At 46.0% G+C, this 23,057-nt stretch overlaps 1 protein-coding gene across 4 annotated transcripts in view; it reads left to right on the top strand.

The window, feature by feature from the left end:
• The window catches only part of NSMCE2 (NSE2 (MMS21) homolog, SMC5-SMC6 complex SUMO ligase), a 461,402-nt gene that overhangs the window by 197,771 nt on the left and 240,574 nt on the right, over nucleotides 1–23,057 (top strand). For all 4 annotated transcript variants that reach the window (XM_063921296.1, XM_063921298.1, XM_063921299.1 and 1 more), the window contains one exon: nucleotides 17,848–17,954. In XM_063921296.1, coding sequence (XP_063777366.1) covers nucleotides 17,848–17,954 — 107 coding nt within the window. The remainder of the gene's footprint in view (nucleotides 1–17,847; nucleotides 17,955–23,057) is intronic.

Below are 23,057 nucleotides of genomic sequence, written 5' to 3'. Positions count from 1 at the left end.
GTTAAGGCCCACTCTACTTGTAAGGTGGGTTCTTCCTATGCGGCTGCCCGGGGTGTCTTGGCCTTACAGCTATGCCGAGCAGCTACTTGGTCTGGGTCGAACACGTTTGCAATATTTTACAGGTTCTATACTTTGGCCACTGAGGACCTTAAGTTTGGTCAATCAGTTCTTCAGGAGCCACCGCGCGCTCCCTCCCATTCTGGGAGCTTTGGTACATCCCCATGGTACTAATGTGGACCCCAGCATCCTCTAGTACGTAAGAGAAAATAGGATTTTAATTACCTACTGGTAAATCCTTTTCTCATAGTCAGTAGAGAATGCTTCGTTGTCCTGCAGTGGTTACTTGGTCAGTACTGCTTTGTTCTTAGTTAAGTACTGCGTTATTACTTGGTTCAGTAATGTTATTCAGCTGTTGCTGAGTTTTCAAGCTAGTTAGCTTGGTTTGCCTTGTATGTGTGAGCTATCTGTGGAAAATCCTTCTCTCGCAGATGTCCGTCTCCTCGGGCACAGTTTCTAGACTGTGTCTGGTAGGAGGGGCATAGAGTGAGGAGCCAGCCAACACTGTTAAACTCTTAAAGTGCCAATGGCTCCTGGTGGTCCCGTCTATACCCCATGGTACTAATATGGACCCCAGCATCCTCTATGGACTACAAGAAAAGGATTTACCGGTAGGTAATAGAAATCCTATTTTCTCAGATCCTAAAGCCCCCTTTGCTCACCCATATTTCAGCACTTCATTGTTTCCTATGCTGTGCCGGACAGTTTGTGCATGCTGATCAGTAGCGCAGCATCATACGGGTAAAAGCCCCTACTTGCCCAAGGCGAGTGAAAATCGCTGTTTGAGGACGCGCCTGCACATTGCGGTGCATACGCATGCGCAGTAGTTTGATAATCGCGCAATGTGCGAAAACGCTCAGCAGCGGTCAGGTCTGAACTGGGCCCCTAGTCCTGGCTTTTGCACACACAGGCTGCAGACATCCTACACTATTGCAACACAGCCCAGCTCACGGTGAAATGAAAAGGGCTGACACTGGTTGCGCAAGTCTGGTTCCAGTTGCGTAACCCAGCATTACATTTTGCTGCCTGTGATAAATCTAACCCACGCGCTCTGAGCCAACACTGTATTGGCTCATCCGGCAGCCTGCTGGCCAGAGACTTGTCATAAACACGTTTGAGTTATTTACACACAAACTGACTTTTACTCTGCAAGTCCTCTGAAAGAATGTGTAGGTAAGGATGAGCAAGCACTTACTACCTGCGAAAAATCCACCGCTTGCCAGCGATTAGATCCCATGCTTGCGTTCGGTATGTCGACCGTTATAATGTCATCATGGTTAATGCCGGCACTGACAATATGTGGACATATGGTATGTTGACATTGTAAAAAATGTCAACATCAGGCTTAGGGGTCAGATTTAGAGGTTACGGGTAGACATACGGCAGTGATCTCCAACCCGTAGCTCGCAAGCTACCGGTAGTTCGCCATAGTATTTTCGGTAGCTCACAGAGCACACAGGCTTGGGCAGTCACTGGCACTCCTCCTCCCTTCATTTTTAACATGGTGCCGGCCGTCAGCCAATCAGAGCTCGTGGACCGGCAGTGGCTGCCGGACCACGAGTTTTGATTGGCTCACTTACCGGCACCATATTTTAAATGCCCACCGCCGCCGGAGACTCTGTCACCCTCACCGCAGCCGCTCTCCAGACTGCACAGGAGAGGCGCGCTCTGCGCTCGCCTCCCCTTCCGTCCCTCTTACAGGAGGAGCAGCGCCGGCGGCAGTAGGTGAAGCCAGCAAGGGTTAGTACTGTGTGGGGCACTGTATCGGACACTGCGGGGGGGGCATTTTATCTGGCGCTGCGGGGGGGGCATTTTAAATGGCACTGGTGGGGGCAATGTATCTGGCACTGCTGGGGGGGCATTATTTGTGTATCTGGCACTGCTGGGGGGCCTTATTTGTGTATCTGGCACTGCTGGGGGACATTATTTGTGTATCTGGCACTGCTGGGGGGCATTATTTGTGTATGGCACTGCTGAGGGGCATTATTTGTGTATCTGGCACTGCTGAGGTGCATTATTTGTGTATCTGGCACTGCTGAGGGGCATTATTTGTGTATCTGGCATTGCTGGTGGCATTATTTGTGTATCTGGCACTGCTGAGGGGCATTATTTGTGTATCTGGCACTGCTGAGGGGCATTATTTATGTATCTGGCACTGCTGGGTGGCATTATTTGTGTATTTGACACTGCTGAGGGGCATTATTTGTGTATCTGGCACTGCTGAGGGGCATTATTTGTGTATCTGGCACTGCTGGGTGGCATTATTTGTGTATTTGACACTGCTGAGGGGCATTATTTGTGTATCTGACACTGCTGAGGGGAATTATTTGTGTATCTGGCACTGCTGAGGGGCATTATTTGTGTATCTGGCACTGCTGAGGGGCATTATTTGTGTATCTGGCACTGCTGGGGGGCATTATTTGTATATCTGGCACTGCTGAGGGGCATTATTTGTGTATCTGGCACTACGAGGGGGGCATTATTTGTAGTTGTGAGGCCACATCCACTTTCGCAGGAACGCACGCGCATTGGGGGGAGGGGGTAGCTCCTTCAGAGGTTTTATTTTCCGAAAGTAGCTCACACCACAATTAAGGTTGGAGACCACTGACATACGGTGTAGAAATTTTCATTAGTGTCGACATGCCTAATGTTGACATCCTATTCCGACCATCTATTTATGTGCAGTACCCTGACTCATCACTTTAATACTGTATTGTCCAGCCTTCTGTGCAGTGACACATATTAAACATGGTTGCATTACTGCCTCACGGCAGAGAGGTCATGGCCTTAACTGTGTGGAGTTTGTATATTCTCCCCATGCTTGTGTGGCTTTCCTCCAGCTGCTCCGGTTTCCTCCCACAATCCATACTGGTAGGTTATTTGGCTCCCGGCAATAAAATTAACCCTAGCATGAATGTGTGTACATGTGGTAGGGAATACAGATTGTAAGATCCCCTGGTGCAGGGACTGATGTGAATGGTCAAAATATGCTCTGTAAAGCGCTGCGGAATATGTGTGCGCAATATAAATAACTGGTAATATTAAATAAGAGGATATATGTGAATCCTATGTAGAACAGCTCGTTTGAAAGTTCCCAATTCTGCATTTTCAGCATTTTTTTGGGCACGTTACTGGCTGCATCTCTTTTGCATTGTTCAGTTTACTGATTGTCCGTTACATACATATGGTTGTGAATATACCGCCTCCATCTTTATTAACAGACGGGGCAATAAGATTGAACATTGCTCTGAAATATTGCCAGATTCCTGCCTTCACCACTGGCGCTCTGCACCTGATTTGGTCGCGGCTACCTGCTGTGTGACTCCGCAGAGGAATTTTAGGAACGCTGCCAAACATTAAACCTAGGAATTTCTGTGATCAGACTGTTTCTCTCCTTCCCGTGGCCATTTCTCCCACTCATTCCTGTATCTCCTGTAACTTTCAGTGACAGGTGACTCTGCTGTGTTCTGTAGCATTTCCTTTGTCAGCGCTCTTTGCATATTCTGCTACTGGTTATAGTGGCAGGTCTGAAATAGATCCATAAGGAGAACCTATTACAGAGGTCTGGGGTTCTGTTCATTATATTATGCCTTGTGCACTACTCTTGTACACAAAGGACCTAATTCAGAGTTGATCGCAGCAGCAAGTTTGTTAGCAGTTGGGCAAAACCATGTGCACTGCAGGAGGGGCAGATGTAACATGTGCAGAGAGAGTTAGATTTGGGTGGGGTGTGTTCAAACGGAAATCTAAATTGCAGTGTAAAAATAAAGCAGCCAGTATTTACCCTGCACAGAAACAAAACAGTATAACCCACCCAAATCTAACTCTCTCTGCACATGTTACATCTGCCTTGCCTGCAGTGCACATGGTTTTACCCAACTGATAACAAATTTGCTGCTGCGATCAACTCTGAATTACACCCAAAATCCCTCTGCTCTCATACAGGAGAGAGACAGTTCTGTAATGTAGATTCCGCAACATTCCGCATTCTTTCACCAGGAATAGTAAACTGCTGGACAAGACCCAGGGACCAAGTGACTTGGCTGCTTAACATATGTATTACTGTAGGCCGTAAGTGACTTCACCCAGCAGTCTCGTACATTTTATATCATTTTGCTGACCTTAGACACTTTTCGTGTATTGTGCTATTCACTTTTATTCATATTTTATGGGCATCCAGCATTCAGTTTCCCAACATTGTACAACCCAAAATGTTCCAGTATTGTATCCACGGCTGTTGTTTGCAGTGGCGGATAAATCCCTGTTGCATATTGTCAGAGGCTTTTAGGAGAATGCACTGGTCGCCATGGAGATGATGCTGGTGGTATCCATTCCTATCCACGGCTGCTCTGTACTCCCCATGTGATGTGTGTAATGTAATCAGCGACAGCTGGGCTTCATCTCACAGCTCATTGGTCAGTGACTGAATAAATAGCCACTCTGCCTGTGACTCTGCTATACTGTCTGATACTCTGGCTAGCTGAACCGCCTTCACTGTGTGATTTGCCTGTTGCTGACTTTGACCGGTTTTCTGGACATCCTCTTGTCTACTGTCCGCAAGGGCTGTGGAGTCAGAGTCAGTGGAAGTGTACCGACTATGGGGTAAATTTACTAAGATGGAAGTTCTATGTAAGATGGGATGTTGGCCATAGCAACCAATCAGATTCCAGGTATTATCTTCTAGAAGGTGCTAGATAAATGAGAAGTAGAATCTGATTGGCTATGGCCAACATCCCGTCTTAAATAGAACTCCCATCCTAGTAAATTTACCCTTCCATCTTCAAATAATAATGTAAATTTGATCTAATCCTACCAAGCATTTTCTGAGATCTGGGTGCGCAGCAGTAGCAGGGGCGTTTGACTGCAACGTGTCCACCTCCTCCCCCTCCAGTGGCTCCCACAGAGCAGGGGGTCACCCGCGCCAACTGGTAAGTGACATGCCATCACCACCACTAGCACCCTGCACCAGATTGGCCAGTTCACTTTCCCTTCTTCCCGAGGACCCTCTTAACCAAACAAGTGAAGCACTCCCCTGCACATTGCGATGACGTGCAGTGAGCATATACACCGCCACTGCAGAAGTGAGCCTGAGCTGTGCACATGTAGTTGAATGCATTCTGCATGTATTATGGGGCAGGGAAGTAACGGACGGCAGAAAGTAACTACAGGGTTGGATTAATGAGCCCGTGGAAGGAAAGGGAAAATGCATTCTAAGTAACAAGATGGTATAAATGAACACTGGTAGCATTTGCACCTCCTAGCAGTTACGCTTAACGCTCAAACAGTGTAGAACATTTTTCTGACTTAATACCACGTTGCATCTAAGCATGTTTATTGTATTATTTACAGTAATGGGAGAGAGAAAGGGGGAGGAGACATAAGAGAGATGGAGAAGCAAAAGAACAGGGTTATAGAGAGACAAGGAAGGTGCATAAATATCAGTGATCGCATAAACTCATGTGCAGACGTCTAGGATTCCTCATTCTCCATTTCTCAGGCACTGCTCCAGGTCAGTCTCAAGTGTCTCTGAACATACTTGTCTGATCATTATCTTTCACGAATGTAAGTGCAGGAGGAGAAGCCAATAGAGTGTTGCTGACCAAGACATAAAAGAGAAAATAAAGACCAGCACAGCAGTATTTGTTCTGTGTTCTGAAAACAATAAAGTTTGTTCAAAATAGGACAAAATAGCAACTACAGGAATAACAAAGTTGCAGAATACTATTTGTGAAAGAGTCTGGGGTATATGCAATTGCTGTCGAATTGCCGAAAATGTCGAAAAACGGGGCATTTTCGACACAAAAAAAATTTCGACAAGCAATACAGTACTTTTCGACAAAAAAAACTGACTTTTCAGATTCGACTTTGAAATTCGACAGTTCACATTCGACAGTTCACAAATTCGACATGTCTGCAATGGTAAAAATGCGTCTTTTCGACAAAAGTATTTTCAATTGAAGAATGTCGATTCGACAACAGTGCTTTTCGACAGTAATTTCGTCAATTTCATTCCGCCTCACTTTGCTGGCGGAATCTAATAAAAAAATTTAAAAACATGTTTTTTTTGTGGTTTTTTTTTATTGCAAATAGCATATCTATTTATATTAGAAGGGATTAGGATTTACTACTATTATTTATGTATTTTTGAAAATAATATATATTTTTTTTAACTTACTAAAATTGAGAGCGCATGGTTTTCAGTGGGAAGGGGTGGGAATGGGTTAAAATCATGAAAAAAAAGTGTGGAGTCCCCCCTCCTAAGCATAGCCAGCCTCGGGCTCTTTGAGCCGGTCCTGGTTGTAAAAATACGGGGGGAAAATTGACAGGGGATCCCCCGTATTTTTAGAACCAGCACCGGGCTCTGCGTCCGGTCCTGGTGCAAAAAATACGGGGGACAAAAAGCATAGGGGTCCCCCGTATTTTTTGAACCAGCACCGTGCTCCACTAGCTGGGGAGATAATGCCACAGCTGGGGGACACTTTTATACCGGTCCCTGCGGCCGTGGCATTAAATACCCAACTAGTCACCCCTGGCCGGGGTACCCTGGAGGAGTGGGGACCCCTTAAATCAAGGGGTCCCCCCCCTCCAGCCACCCAAGGGCCAGGGGTGAAGCCCAAAGAGACAGATGGAGACGTGGACACAGTCGGCGTGTGAACATAGGTAAGTATGTGTGTGTCGGCATGTATGTAATAAAGTTTTACTTTCAAGGTGTGTGTGTCCTGTTTTTATTTGGGTATTTTTTTTGCAGTAGAACTACAGGTACCAGCGGGCCCGTTTTACCCCCGCAGGCTGGTACTTGTGGTTCTCCAAGTACCAGCTTGCGGGGGAGGCTTGCTGGGACTTCTAGTTCTTCTGCAAAAAACAATATTCTTTGATTTTACACAAGGCTATCAGCCCCCCATCCGCAGCCCTTGGATGGGGGGGGCAGCCTCGGGCTTCACCCCTGGCCCTTGGGTGGCTGAAGGGGGGGGGGGGCCCTTGATTTAAGGGGTCCCCACTCCTCCAGGGTACCCCGGCCAGGGGTGACTAGTTGGGTATTTAATGCCACGGCCGCAGGGACCGGTATAAAAGTGTCCCCCGGCTGTGGCATTATCTCCCCAGCTAGTGGAGCCCGGTGCTGGTTCAAAAAATACGGGGGACCCCTACGCTTTTTGTCCCCCGTATTTTTTGCACCAGGACCGGACGCAGAGCCCGGTGCTGGTTCTAAAAATACGGGGGATCCCCAGTCCATTTCCCCCCCGTATTTTTACAACCAGGCTGGTTGTGCTTAGGAGGGGGGACCCCACGCAATTTTTTTCTGTGTTTTTTAACCATTTTTGCGCCGTCGGAAGAGTCTAATCCAGGACGCACTTATCCGTCAATTGGTCCGTTTTTCGACAGCGGGACTGTCGAATCCGTTTTTTATTGAATATGTCGAATTCCGGCACCCGCCGGCCGGAATTCGACGGTCGAATTGTGTCGAATTTAAAAACGGGCGAAAAAAAGCCGCAATTCGCCCGGAATTGCATATACCCCTCTGTGTCCTACAGTAGTAAAATAGAAGAGCCTGAATCGAAAGTTTGATGTACTGACTCCACAGCCCAACTGCCTGCCCTGACCCTAATCTGTTGCCTGCCCTGACTATGAGATTTTTTTCTGGACTACTCTTTGATTCTGTACCTTATATGCGTTTCTTCCTGGAACCTTTCCTACTCTGCATCAGTACTAATATATTGTTACCATTATCAAGCGCATACACTGAGTGCCCTAATATTGTCACATTTATCAAAACTAATTGCAGCTTATTCCCCGAAACCACCCGTTTCACCTGTATGTATTAAGGAGGGATCGTGGCAGATCTTTTTAATAACTGCTGAGATCCATCCATTCTCGACTGCAGCCGCATCCTTCATAGGTTTCTATGGGGGAGGCTATGCTGTGTGATTGGCCCCTGCCTCTGTCCTCGTGGGTATAAAATGATACATGGTGCCGGTAAAATTGCATCCAGCAGTAAGGTCTTGGGCGCTAACAATGCGTCCAGATTGAATTGGAAAATTTTTGTTAAGTGCCCCCTTAGTGTGTTGTCCATTCCTAACTCAGGTGATAATACCTTGCTACTGGGAGCTAAAAACCTGAGGCATCTGAATATTGGAAGGCATGATAAGCTGTATGGGAAAGGCAGCTGCTTCAAACGAAGGCGCTTCTGAAGATGGGTACACACCTGACTGCCGCGTCGGTGCACCCGCCGCCTTGCTGACCGAGCAGACTATCAAGGTACTGTAAGTGTATACGCTCAACGATTGGACGCTCAAGATTTTGATTGTGATGCCCAGCTGGGCGGGCATTTGAATTTGCTTGCCCAACTGTGCCGTCAGCCCCCCGCAGCAAGTGTACGGGCAGTCGGCGGGCCACCTGTACACATAGCCAGATGGACTGATATGTCTGCAGATATATCGACCATCAGTGTGATATGTCTGTGAACGATGTCGTTCACAGACGTATCGGGGGTTCACACCCGCCAGCAGACTTCCTATATACCAGCCGTTTGCTGGAACAGCCACTATATCGGCCAGTGTGTACCCAGCAGGCCTTATCACCTCTCTTTTTTCTGCAAGGAAAGAGAAGGTATTATGGAGTACATATTGTATGTCATAAATCACAGTGATGGTTAAATTCAAAAGATGCAGCAACATTTCACTGTTTTTTTGTGTCCAGGAGGATCGGAATCTAAAATGAAAAAAAATGTAAAATCAGAATTTGAATACCTCATTAGAAGCACACTTTGTAAAATAGAAATACCCAAACTAAACCCTTTCTTAGGCTAGGGCCACACATAGCGGCCAAGCGGGTCCCGTTCAGCGGGACCTGCGTGGCCGCAAGGAGACTGCACATGGGCGCCTACACATGTGCGGCAGTTCCACCGCCGGATCCAACCGCAGCATGCTGCGGATGAGCCGGATGACATGACAGCGGGATTTCGATGAGAACACATACTTTTCAATGTATGTGTTCACGCAGTGCACTGGGTTCTGTGAAATCCCGTGTGTAACTGGCCAAATCCTGTTCTGCAGTATCACGCAGAACAGGATCCATGTGCACACAAAACCCCCTTCCCTGCCAAACAAGCAAGGTGCTTGGCCGCTATGTGTGGCCCTATCCTTAAATGTTTCTTAAAAAGCAGTGATACAGTGTACAAATAATAATAATAATAATAATAATAATAATAAAAAACACAGCCATAACAAGCTGCAGGCCTCCCCCCCCCTTTCAGGATTACACAAGACATGGCCGGGATCCCTGGCCAGGATCGTGTTTATTGCCATGGAAGAAACCCAGCCCAGGGCCCCATCAGCCCACAGGCTAGCCTAGGGCTTCTTACTAGCCATGTAAGCTCCGTCCAGTGCTGAAGAACCGCTGATCTTTGCTGGTAGCTGACCCATCTGCAGCTTTATTGCCAGCAGTTCTTGGATGCACTACAGACGCGGATTCATTCGTGAAGGCCGACAGGCCGGGATCGCAACCCTGGCACTAGACCTGGCTGCATTTGGGTAACAGACTGGCGAAGGCATGGAGTGATAGGAGCGAGACACAGGAAAGAAGACAGAAAAGGAGAAACAGGAAAATAATCTGGGAGGGAGGCAGAGAGATGGGGGGGAGGGTGAGGGGAAGATGGGGGGGCAAGAAAAAAAAGAAGAAAACTCCTACAATGCCGGGAACAATAGATAGCACCTCAGTGGATGGGTCCAATATACGAGTTATCAAACTATCATATAGTGCCACTGGCTCAGCAAGGAGGTGATGTTTGATTAAAATGTGAATATGTTGAAAATGTATCTTTCCAAGAGCAAGACGGTGATCTACTGTATATCTGACTGGTGTCTAATCAGAGATGCTGAAAGGGATCACATTTCAAACCCTTATTGTGCATGGTAATAGCAATGATAGTCATTACATTGCCCCTAATGTTGGGGGATACTGGGAAAATATTTTCCAAGAATAGTGTTTATTTTCTCTCTCCAAGCACGCATGTGTAATTTCTATTCCCAGAAAGAATGTACAGGATCAGGTGCACCCAGTGGGAAATGTAACCGGGACCACATGTTTCCCAGACTCATTCCGTACTAGAACCTGCTAACCGCATGACTTCCACCTACTTACCACTTCCTGACTGGGGAGAGATACACGCTACACAAATGTGGGCCTCTGCCGTAGGAATGTTGGGGTCCAGGGTCCTGTACCTGGAATGTTATGCTAGTCAGCATGATAATATATAAAACATGTTGTTATACTGTTTCCTAATGGCGTTTAATTATGAGAGAAAACATTTGTTTGGTAGAACAAAACAAATCCATGAAGCGTTTGTGATAGAGTGAGCTATTAAGGTGCATACACACTTGCCGAGAAAATGAGCGACGTTACTCATTCTCCTCCTTCCTGAGCGACGTCACTCATTCTCCTCCTTCCTGAGCGACGTCGCTCATTTCCCACCCTTCCTGAGCGACGTCGCTCATTCTCCTCCTTCCTGAGCGACGTCGCTCATTCTCCTCCTTCCTGAGCGACGTCGCTCATTCTCCTCCTTCCTGAGCGACGTCGCTCATTCTCCTCCTTCCTGAGCGACGTCGCTCATTCTCCTCCTTCCTGAGCGACGTCGCTCATTCTCCTTCCTTCCTGAGCGGCGTCGCTCATTCTTCTTCCTTCCTGAGCGACGTCGCTCATTCTCCTTCCTTCCTGAGCGACGTCGCTCATTCTCCTCCTTCCTGAGCGACGTCGCTCATTCTCCTCCTTCCTGAGCGACGTCGCTCATTCTCCTTCCTTCCTGAGCGGCGTCGCTCATTCTCCTTCCTTCCTGAGCGACGTCGCTCATTCTCCTCCTTCCTGAGCGACGTCGCTCATTCTCCTCCTTCCTGAGCGACGTCGCTCATTCTCCTCCTTCCTGAGCGACGTCGCTCATTCTCCTCCTTCCTGAGGGACGTCGCTCATTTCCCCCCTTCCTGAGGGACGTCGCTCATTTCCCCCCTTCCTGAGGGACGTCGCTCATTTCCCCCCTTCCTGAGGGACGTCGCTCATTTCCCCCCTTCCTGAGGGACGTCGCTCATTTCCCCCCTTCCTGAGGGACGTCGCCTATTTTCTCAACGATCCTCGCTGTCGGCAGTGCATGCATGCTCGATCTGGACTGTTGTCCAGGAGCTGCCTGCACGGCCGGCCGCTGCGTGACATCACTGAGCTCAGTGTGTACGGGCAGCCGCTGATCGCCTGGCCCGGGAAGGGAACACTAGACTACATCGCTCATAGAGCGACGTCAATAGTGTGTATGGACCTTGCACAGGACACTGCTGGTAAGGGACTAGCGCACAGGACACTGCTGGTAAGGGACTAGCGCACAGGACACTGCTGGTAAGGGACCAGCGCACAGGACACTGCTGGTAAGGGACTAGCGCACAGGACACTGCTGGTAAGGGACTAGCGCACAGGACACTGCTGGTAAGGGACCAGTGCACAGGACACTGCTGGTAAGGGACTAGCGCACAGGACACTGCTGGTAAGGGACTAGCGCACAGGACACTGCTGGTAAGGGACTAGCGCACAGGACACTGCTGGTAAGGGGCATTGCTTTTGGCGCAAGCAAAAATAAGCCTTTTTTTTATCACTTGCTTGTATGTCCATTCCTGGAAGGTTTATTTACATGCAGTTAATTAATCTGCTAATTGTTTAGGCCTGGAACCGCAATTGTAACATGTTTCATCAAGCCTACTTTAAAGTGCTCTAAAGTTAAAATTGACGTCTGCGTTCTGTGATTTTATTTCAGGCTTGTAACTTTACCTTCTTGGTTTCTCTGTAACAGCAAAAATACCGGCTAGCTCAGTGGGATTCCGGCATCGGTCACATGACCGCCGGTATGCCAAACGCATGCCAGCTAGGTAACCATGTCCGTCAGTACTAGCCACACACCAGCCTGCTGCTTTATTCAGCACCCAAATTACTCGAGCCCTCTCCTCTCTCAAACAGTATAATGGGGGTCATTCCGAGTTGATCGCTAGCTGTCATTCGCAGCGCAGCGATCAGGCTAAAAATCGGCATTTCTGCGCATGCGTACGGGTACCGCAATGCGCAGGTGCGTCGTACGGGTACAATGAGCATCGTGGGTCTGCACAGAGTGTAACGAACATTCCAGTCGCACGACCGAACGCAGGAAGATTGACATGAAGTGGGCGTTTCTGGGTGTCAACTGACCGTTTTCAGGGAGTGCTTAGAAAAACGCAGACGTAGCAGAAAAAACGCAGGGCGGGTGTGTGACGTGAAAAGCCGTCCCTCCGTTGTTAGAAACAACGCACACGAAGAGTAACTACAGGGCTGGTCTTATTTTGCAGGCGCTCTGCTGCACAAGCGTTCACACTTCTGCAAAGCGAAAATACACTCCCCTGTGGGCGGCGACAATGCGTTTGCACGGCTGCTAAAAGTAGCTAGCGAGCGATCAACTAGGAATGACCCCCAATATTCCCTCTCCTCCTCCACGCTTGATTGTAAGCTCTCCTGCACGCTCCTGGTTGTGTTCTGCACAGCATGACGTTTATGTTCTATAAAACATTCAGCACTTTGCCTGTTGTTCATCTTTGTGTTATACTCAACACTACACTGCTAAATATATATTAATATCACTATGTAATATGTCGTTTTATGTATAAAAGAATTAACAATATTAATTGAAAACAAGCCTATATGATTGCAGATCCCCCTCAATTTGCAGTAGGTTTCAGAGAACCCCAATCTACAACATAGATCTCTGACAGGCTGTTAGCAAGGGTTAGTATGGCAACTTGCAATAGACATGAACAAATATTTTTGGGTGGGATCTTGTTTTGTATCTCGCAGTTATCACGCCAGTGTACCTGTAGCAAGACATAGTTTAACGTGTGAAACGCGTTTTGCAGTTGAATTGCACATGTACTGCAGAGCGTCAACTAAAAAGAAATATAACGCAGATGACTGAGCAAGTTGACCTTACCCTGCACATTGGCATGAATGACCAATCAGTAGCTAGTGGCAGGTGTTTATTTTGTGCGCTGCATGTGTTTTACGCAACATCAAAAAACTTCCCTTGTCTGTTCTCCTGTTATCTGCAACCTGCTGTCTTGTGGAACACAGAAAAAGCAGCTGAAACGCGCATTCTGACTTCCAGCATCTGTGAAATCATTGCCATTCAGTCTATTCCAGAAATGAGGATTTATGCACCACCTCCTAGGTTGTCAAGAAGCAGGAGAATGTGGGAGTCATTTGGAAAGAATGCAGCACATCCAACCATTGTTTTGTCTCAAGGAACTGCGCTGCAATCCATAGAAGGATGTCTGCATACTTAACTCTTCCACTGCCAGTGTTTTAAGTTTATAACAAAACTCAGGTTATATCAGAAGTATTTATAGTATAATTTTGAATTGATCAAGTATTTATTTTACTGTTATCGCTGCTGGTTACAGATCTGTCATTTGTAGTATTGTACTAGTAAATGGACCCAGCATATGAGGCGTCACCTCTGCCACCCCCTCCCTGCTGTGGGACACTTGGGATAAAAACAGGGGGTAAGTTGAGCGGGACGTACAAAGCCTCAACACCATTCTTATAAGTTCAGATAAGATCTTTTATATGCGTGCCGCACCAGCCCCTCACCCTTACCTGCACCTCTCCCTACTGACAGTAAAATCACGTTACTTCCTTCTCTGGTGTTGGCTTTGTGGGTGATAGGGTGAGAAGAGTGATGTCACATAGAGGGGTCTTATGCACACATAAATCCGATATTGTCACGTTTATGTTCCTGAACACAATACGGATACATTTTCCTGTAATCTAACACTAAACGCACGTTTGTTTTAGTGTATTATATCAGTTATACTTCGCTTTGCACTGTTTGTGCTGTTTGTGTTGTTCTTGATCCAGTATTTAACCTTCTACAAAAACATTCTTTTTCTTTAAGTTGTCGTGCCTGACGATTACACCTTGTATATTGCGTACACAAACCCTCGACAGTTACCTTAACTGATAATATCTGTGCGCCCGTCCATCCATATATAATTATAGGTCTCATAATTATCGTCTCGCTTGAAGACACTAAACAAAAAAGTTTCAAGGAAATGTGGGTTTGCGTGCAAAGTTTCTTTCTAGGTTTTCAGCACAATGGCAGGAAGACTCAGCAGGAAGGAATGTCATGCATGTGGCAAATCAGGTTTTACCCTACAAACATTGGTTAGTTCAGGACCTGCTGTTTGTGCACTTTCCTGGTGAGCACTGAGTGACTGCTGAACACTGTGTGAGAGTTGCCAGGCGGCTGCAATGCAGGTTTTATTCTCCTGGTGCATAACGTATCTGGGGCAATAAGGTGGTATGTCCCTGCAGGAATACCTGGGATATCTCCTCTTACAGTTGCCTGATTATTTCATAGGTGAGAGGTTTGTCATGCAAAATATTATTGTCCAGCTATTAGTGAACTGCAACTCTAATCGATAAGGGGCTCTTCAAAGAATTGTTCTGCCATTTTTCTTTTGCTTATGTGTAATTAACACAGTTTGACAGTATTTTAAAATCTAAAAATAAAACCGGAACGCAAATATCATACGGGTCCCATTACACCTTGACGGAAAATAGTCTGTCGTGCTATATAAAAAGTTTACCATATATTTTACAGAGAGCCCGGCACTCACCTTAGTAAGTTCACTCACCTCAATACATACCGTAATTAAATAATGGGGTTTAAATTCATGGATTGTACAATGCATTTACACTTGCAGCCCAACATCAAGGAACGCCATTTCACTGCAAGTCCTATGTTAGTACATAAGCAAATAGTATGCATGCGATGTTTGATGGAATGTACCGCCCCTTGTTTGGAAGTGTGAAGACGTCCCACTAAAAGTAATAGCTACTTAAAATATAATTATTTTTACAACGAGCATCTGCAAAACCTGTAACATCCCACCTATATATATATATGAGGAGTCTCCATCATTTGAGTCTCCTGTATGTGACTAGCACTGTGTGATGGAAAGGAACTTTATTTAATGTGGACCCATTGTGAGTCGCGTTCCTGCGTTTGGCTGCATTTACAATGTTACTGCCCCAAATATGCATCATTTTACACCTTTCCCGTCACCACCATATTGCCATGAAATCCATTAGTTTACTGTTGAAACGACACTCAGTCACCAAAGAGGAGGTTTCGGATGTCATTGTTACGGGACGTTGACTTTTATTTGTGAATAAACTTCTGAATCTTTCTTAATCTTAGTCCACACCACACATCCTACCAGAAAACATTAATTTACGTTGCAAATTAGTAACGAAGAGTCAAAGAAATCATGCATCAGCATTCACCGACGACGTCATTACTGTACTTTAAACAATAATAATAACAACAATAATTTATTATTCTGGGTAATGAGTCATCCTAGAAATACATTTACCCCCAAAGAGTAAAAGAATAATTTACAGGAAGTATTAATGTGAGCAGCACAATCGTGTTGCCCAATAAAGAAAATGACTAGAATTGCAGAATCTGCAGCCTTCTCAGGAACTTGGAAAACACCTACAGTTTAAAGGCTGGTATCGGGAGACTGATTTCATTCATAAATATAGTAAGTAGGGTCATTTATAGGAAACGGTAGTGGCTGGGCCATTCATGTCATTTGGTTAATAGCTAATCCACACATGTAGACACTATTCCTACTACGATGTTTGAAGAAGAAGAGGAAAATGAAAGGCGGTAGAAAGTTCTTGGAGTGATTTTGCTGTGTCAGAAGAATCCTTTACTATACAGACCAACTGATCTTCATGTACATTATACTACAGAAACAGGACACCTGTAGCTCGAGAACTGTTGTAGTGTGTAATACAGCTTGCCTCAGGTGTGTCCCAGCAGGAATACTGTTTCCGTCTGTTAGTGTACAAGCTCCATCGTTCCCTGCCAACCTGTGGTCATGCCACAATTATCAGCCCTGTGTAAGCTTAAAGGTTAGGGGCACATTTATCAAAGATTGGAGGGAGATAAAGTATCATCCAATCAGCTCCTGTATTCAAGCACAACCTGTAATTGACTTTTGGAAGCTAATCGGTTGATACTTTATATCTCTTCACTTTATCTCTCTAATGGTGCCCATACACTTGTGAGATAATTGGTGCTAACCTTCGATTTCGACCGCATCTGTGAGAGAAATTGAAGGATTGTATGCACATTTTAGGTACCTTTCGAAGCGATGCGCGGGCATGCCGGTCAAATCTCACGTCTCAAGGTAGTATGTGCTGCACTTAATATTTATCGAATCGCAGTGCGATCGCATGTGTTTTTAAAAACACATGCTATATATCGCACTGCAATGGGCACCCGCCAGGAGTGGCCAGAGGCCGCTCCCACTCGGCGGTGACGTGCCCGTCATGTGATTACCATGCGATCTATCACATGATCGCATGGTAATCACTTTGGCAGTTCAGGTACGATTTCATCGCACCTGAACTGCCGGTGCGATTTCCCGCGATGTCGCATCGCGGGGCATCGCACAAGTGTATGGACACCATTAGCTTTGATAAATCTGCCCCTTTGTCTGAAAGAAATCTAAGATCTTTAATGGTCTTCCTTCGGTGTAGAGAGATCATTCGGTATAATTTAAATGTTACCTTCAGAATGGTATATGGAGCTGCTATTAAGGAAACAGAGGAGTGTTTGGTAATTTCACTTGAAAACAGGGCAATTTTCTGTAATTTTTATTTTATAATATTGTATCCCATGGTATTAGCGTATAATGTGTTTGTTATGGCACCTTGTTTCAATAGTGTTGGTTTTCCTTTTGATCAAATTCCATCCTCCAGTTGGATTTTTTTTCCATATCTATATTTTCGGGTGTATCTAGATTGTAAGATCAGTGGGGTTGTGTATTCTACCTTTCGTCACCCACTGCTGTTCTGTGTATTGTATCCGGTTACTACTACAGGGGTCTGGGACTCAAGGTCGACACACTGTAAGTCGACACCTGAAATAGGTCGACATGAGTTTTTAATGTTTTATTGGTGTTGTTTTCTCCGTAATGTGACCGGGAACCCCAATTAGTGCACCGCGTCCCCTCGCCATGCTTTGGGTAAGTAGTGTTCATTCTAACACCCTGCACCTTTCAAAATCCGTGCAGTTCCTCTTTCCTGCCTGGGGTGTCGCTCTCTGGTGGGATGCTTCTCAGCACACTCTGATCTGTTACTCAGTGCTGTGATACAGACCTGTGTGTGCTGAGAAGAAACAGAGCAGAGAGTGACACCCCAGGCAGGGAAGAGGAACTGCACAGGATTTGAAAGGTGCAGGGTGCTAGAATGAACACTAGGTAAGGTTACCGTTCCCAATTGTAGTCCATGTGGATAGTAAAGTATGAAAAAGTAACAAAAAAAGTTTTCAAAAATGTGATAAACTCATGTCGACCTTTTCCCATGTTTTCCTTTTGTCCATGTCGACATATTTCAGGCGTCGACCTACGTGGTGTCGACCTGGAGCACCCTATTACAGCTACTCGTGTTTGCTTTATGCCCAATAGTTGCCCACGCATCTATGTATTTCTTTGTTGAGTTTACCCTTGCTGTATTTATATTCCATTTACTGCGCCTTTGGCTGTACGATGCTGCAGAATCTGTGGCCCCCCTATAAGTAAACGATGAAGAAGTTGTCAGAACAATGTTCCACATGTATAGTCGGACAGTAGGGGCAGGTAAAACATGAACATGTATTTATGGTACACTTGCTGCGCTGTACATTGTATTCACCTGACTGAGAATCCCTGTGTGTCTCCATAGGTGATGCAGAAGATGTGGACAGCATGCAATTTGTCATGTTGGAATACGCTGCGTTGAACAGAGATTTAAACCAATACATACATGCCGTGGAGGAAACCGTACACAAGGTAATAACGGGAAGCAAGTCGCGGCCTGTCCTCTATTGCAGCTTATTTATGAATGTGACACAAGGTTCGGTGCTTTTTGCTATATTTATGTTTTCCGCTTTAGCAGATACAAAGTGTTTTGTGTGCACAGTTGGTGTAGCGTGATATGGACTGACCGCAGGTCGGGGTGTGCCTGTAATGGGGCCAGCTCAGGCAGCACAATATGTGGAGGGCAGCATAATGGAACACAAGTATTATTTCATTTATTAAGCACAATTAGTCATGTGCAGACGTTAACGGTGATCTGTATAAGGAATGAGAAGAACGCTTGTTTCCAGCTCCGGCTGCAGAGTGGTTAGCTTGGGTCAGAGTGTTCTAGGTCACATCAAATGTCAGGATAACATTAAAGTTACCTTGCAGTTTTAGGGGTCTATTTACTAAGCCTTAGATGGAGGTAAAGTACCAGCCAATCAGCTCCTAACTGCCAGGATAAAGGCTGTGTTTGAAAAATGACAGGAGCTGATTGGTTGAGACCACTTAGTCACTATGTGAAGTGGCTATAGTTGTGGGTAGCAATAGAAGCCGGATTTACTACCCTATGCTAATGCAAGATTCTGAAAGTTCTAATTTGGGGGGTTTGGTGCTTCTGCTAGCAGAAACCCGTGCCTCACATTGATTTTACACCATCCACCACAACAGTATGCGATTCCACGGAAAGACCGATCCGGCTCAGTTCCGTATGATGGACATACGCAAAGATGCATAAATCCGTATCTGCACGAGCAGCATATGCTAATATCGCCATTTGCGCTTGCGCACAGAGATTTAGCCAACTCTGAATCATTCCCTGTAGCACAAAGTATTACGGTTATTGTTAATGCAAATCCTTGAAATACAAATAAAATACAGGGTGGTCCACTGTGAGCTCTATCCACCAATGCAATTGTGGGGGAAGGGGAGGGGTTCCCACCAATGCAGTTGCTAGGGGAGGGGTTCCCACCAATGCAGTTGCTAGGGGAGGGGTTCCCACCAATGCAGTTGCTGGGGGAGGGGTTCACACCAATGCAGTTGCTGGGGGAGGGTTTTCCATCAATGCAGTTACTGGGGGAGGGGCTCCCACCAATGCAGTTGCTGGGGGAGGGGTTCCCACTAATGCAGTTGCTGGGGGAGGGGTTCCCACCAATGCAGTTGCTGGGGGAGGGGTTTCCAACAATGCAGTTGCTGGGGAGGGGACTCCCACCAATGCAGTAAAGCGAGGGCTCTCACCAATGGAATCGAGTAGGAAAGGAGGGGCTCCCATCATTGTAATTGTGGAGGAAAGGCGACAGGCTCTCAACAGTGCACTTGCATTGGTACTATAGGTTGTTGGAGACTATCCGCGATTCTGGTGCACTCACAGCAGGGTAAAACATAACAAGTCACACTCCTCCAAGTCATTTGTAGTTTCCCTTTTCTACCAATGTTTTATTTAAGAGTTGTATAAGTGGAGTAAAAGTAATATATACTGTAGGGCACTAGTTAGGTCACTTCTTGGAGGCATGGTAGAACTTAGGTGCAGACCTGTCACACATTTATACACAAAAGCATGAAAACAAGGGACAAGGTTACAACAACATTTTTGACACGCATGATGTAAAGTATTGTACGAAGATGAATGCACAGATAATGATCTGCAGATCTGTCAAAAAATCTGCACGCGAGCTGGAAATATTAGTTCCTGGTTCCATTTACCTAGGGTTGGGGGAAGGACACCACTGAATGACGGCTGGGCCTTCTGAAGCGCTAATCAGCCTATGATCTGATACTTAGCAGGAGAGCAGATCTCACAGACAAGTATAGATAACCGCACAGTTGCTTTACATTTATAAGGGCAGAGAAACATGTACAGGACGCAGCGCAGGGTGTGAGATTTGTACATGAATTTATATCCTTTCCCGCTTTCTCTGTCGTGAATTGACCTCCGTGGCACTGGGGAAACCGCTGCAGAAAAGCTCTAATACAGGAGCATCTGTCTGAGCGTTATTAATTGTGACTGTGTGTAAGTTCTTCCATGCTGTGCTGTATATTAAGAGTTGGCATCCGGTAATTAGTGTTGTCTCATTCCCAGCGGTAAGACTGCAGGGAGCAGACAATTACCGTCCTCAGCAGGCCTTAACATGCGCTGTAAACTTTGTATAGTTTAGATTTATTTTTAAACAATGATTTAAGGAGGTTTGAGTCATCTATTTTCTATTACTGCAACTTCTTGCAAAGCAATCCTATATAATAAATGGTTAATGCTGCTCCTCACCTCTGTGGGGGAATTAAAGTGTTTTGCACGCCGGCGGCCACTAAATGGCGCCCGACAGAGCGACTCAAGTGTTGCTCCATTCGGGTGATCACTTTACTGTTATGTTGTTCCGTCATTTTGATGGGTTGGTGACTAATGTTATAATGGGGTAGCTGTATTAACCTGGAGAAGGCATAATTAAGTGACAAACCAGTGAAAAAGCAGTATTAAGTGCAAGGTGATAATGCACCAGCCAATCAGCTCCTAACTGTTAATTTACATATGGGAGCTGATTGGCTGGTACGTTTATCACCTTGCACTTATCACTGCTTTATCACTTCCTTAAGCCTTCTCCAGGTTAATACATCTGCCCCTGTGTGCTATCTGTACAGATGGGGCAGATGTATTAAGCCTGGAGAAGTGATAAAGCAGTGATAAGTGCAAGGTGATAACGCACCAGCCATTGCTGTCGCTGGTGCTCGATTGGCCTGCATGCAGGCTCAGTCTAGCAAGTCGCACCCCTCCCCCTGCATGCTCAGCACACATAGCGCTGTGCTGAGCGGGGGGAGAGATGTGTGCTGAGCGCTTCGCTCAGCACACATCTCTACCCAAATCGGGCCGTGAATACGCCCCTTTACAGCGCTGCAGAGATCTACAGCTGCTAAAACAAAACCTTGGTTTGTTTTACTTCCCTGCCCAATTTTTGAGGTTGTTTTTGGTTTTATTATAGTCGCAGAAAGAATACATCTAATAAAGAAGCACAGTTGCAGAGTGGTTAGCATTCATGTTTAACAGCCCTGAGGTCATGAATTCATTCCCTGACCAAGGCACTATCAGTGTTTGTATGTTCTCCCCTCTTTTGCATGGTTCCTCCTGGGTATCCGGATGATAGATCTACAGTATACTGACTAGTTAGACTGTCAGTAGGTCAACACTGTATGGTCAACAGGTATGATGTGCCCAATTGTGCTTAAGGTCAACATGTCGGTGGTTGACACACAAGTGCTCGACACGTTTTGGGGTATTTTCATGTTTTCCCAGCTTTCACTATATTTACTGTCCACGTGGACTACGACTGGGAATAGTAAATAGTAATAGCAAAGCGTAGCGTTCCGGCGAGGATCTACATTCTCTACTGATGGTGGTCACACACCATGAAATATACTAGATGTGGACAAAAAAAAAAAAAGTGTAGACCATTATCATGTCGATTTCCCCCCCCCCCCCTTTCTTTTTTTGTACCATGCTGATCTTTTGTACCTGTCAAAAATAAACCACTGTCGACCTTTTCTATACCACGCCTTCCTCCTGGTGCTGCAAAAACATGCTGCTAGGCTTACTTGCGCCTGATTTTTAAAAAAAATTAACCGTAGTATGTTTTTGTGACCATGTGTTATGGCAGGGCTCGACAAATCCCAGGGTTCAGGTAGCCTGGCTACCAGATTTTGGAGGGAGGAAACAGATCCTCTTCAGCCCCAGCAGAGAATTTTGGAGGCGTGCCTGTATTGCGGCGGCCATTTCTTGCACAGGAGTGCATGTGCGGAGTGTCTGTCCCGGCCTGCGCTGAATGGCTGTGCCTGTCTGTCCCATCCTGCTCTGTCTGCTGTCTCCAAACTCCGGCTGCATGGAGATCTCCAATAAGAGGGTGTATGCGTGGACAGGGATTTCTGGCTTCGGAGGGTTAGTGATGTGGCCACAGGGTAGGAGAGATTGTTTGCCCGGCAGGAGGCTTCGGAGTGGTTGTTTGCCTGGAGGTACCCCCATATCGGTGTGGCCGTGGGGGTTGGTTGTGTGGGGTTTTTGTTTGTCAACCTGTCTCTTGAGGATTGACCACAAGTTCTCAATGGGATTAAGGTCTGGGGAGTTTCCTGTCCATGGACCCAAAATGTTGATGATTTGTTCCCCGAGCCACTTAGAGCACCTTGTCATAAGGCAAAAGTGTTAACTATTATGCTGGCAAAGGCATTGTTTTTCGCCAAACTCATCTTGGATGGTTGGGAGAAGTTGCTCATGGAGGCTGTTTTGGTACCATTCTTTATTCATGGCTGTGTTCTTGGGCAAAATTGTGAGTGAGCCCTCTCCCTTGGTTGAGAAGCAACTCCACACATGAATGGTCTCAGGATGCTTTACTGTTGGCATGACTCGGGACTGATGGTAGCGCTCACCTTTCCTTCTCCGGACAAATGTTTTTCCAGATGCCTCAAAGAATCTGAAAAGGGATTTATCAGAGCATGACTTTACCCCAGTCCTCAGCAGTCCAATCCATGTATCTTTTGCTGAATATCAGTCTGTCCCTGATGGTTTCCCTGTAGAGAAGTGGCTTCTATTCTGCCCTTGTCCGGAGAAGGAGTAAGCAGGGATAGAAATACCTATGTGGTCTTCTTAATGCACTCCCATTCACGCTGTATTTATTTATTTATTAACAGTTTCTTATATAACGCAGCATATTCCGTTGCGCTTTACAATTAGAACAACAGTAATAGAACAAAATTGGGTAAAAACAGACAGACATAGAGGTAGGAAGGCCCTGCTCGCTAGCTTACAATCTATAGGGAAATAGGCATTGATACACAAGGATAGATGCTACCTATTGCATAATGATTGCTATGTTTTTAATGGGTTGTATGATATGATCACCCAGCAATGTTGACCAAGGGTAAGGAGGGTGTGAGAGTAAAGAAAGACAAAATATGTGATGTTACGTGTACTGTATATAGAGGATGTAATTAGATAGGGAAGCACTGAAGGTTATATTTCTCCTGAGGAAGCCGCTGACTGTATAGGCGGAGAAACGCATTGAAAGGTCTAAGGCACACGGACCTGGCATTATATCTATCTGTGGACATCACTACGCT

Source organism: Pseudophryne corroboree, chromosome 5 (assembly GCF_028390025.1).
Source record: "Pseudophryne corroboree isolate aPseCor3 chromosome 5, aPseCor3.hap2, whole genome shotgun sequence".
In the NCBI taxonomy this organism is placed as follows: Eukaryota; Metazoa; Chordata; class Amphibia; order Anura; family Myobatrachidae; genus Pseudophryne; species Pseudophryne corroboree.
Note: the sequence above shows the minus strand (reverse complement) of the source record. Positions and strands in the feature narration are given on the sequence as shown.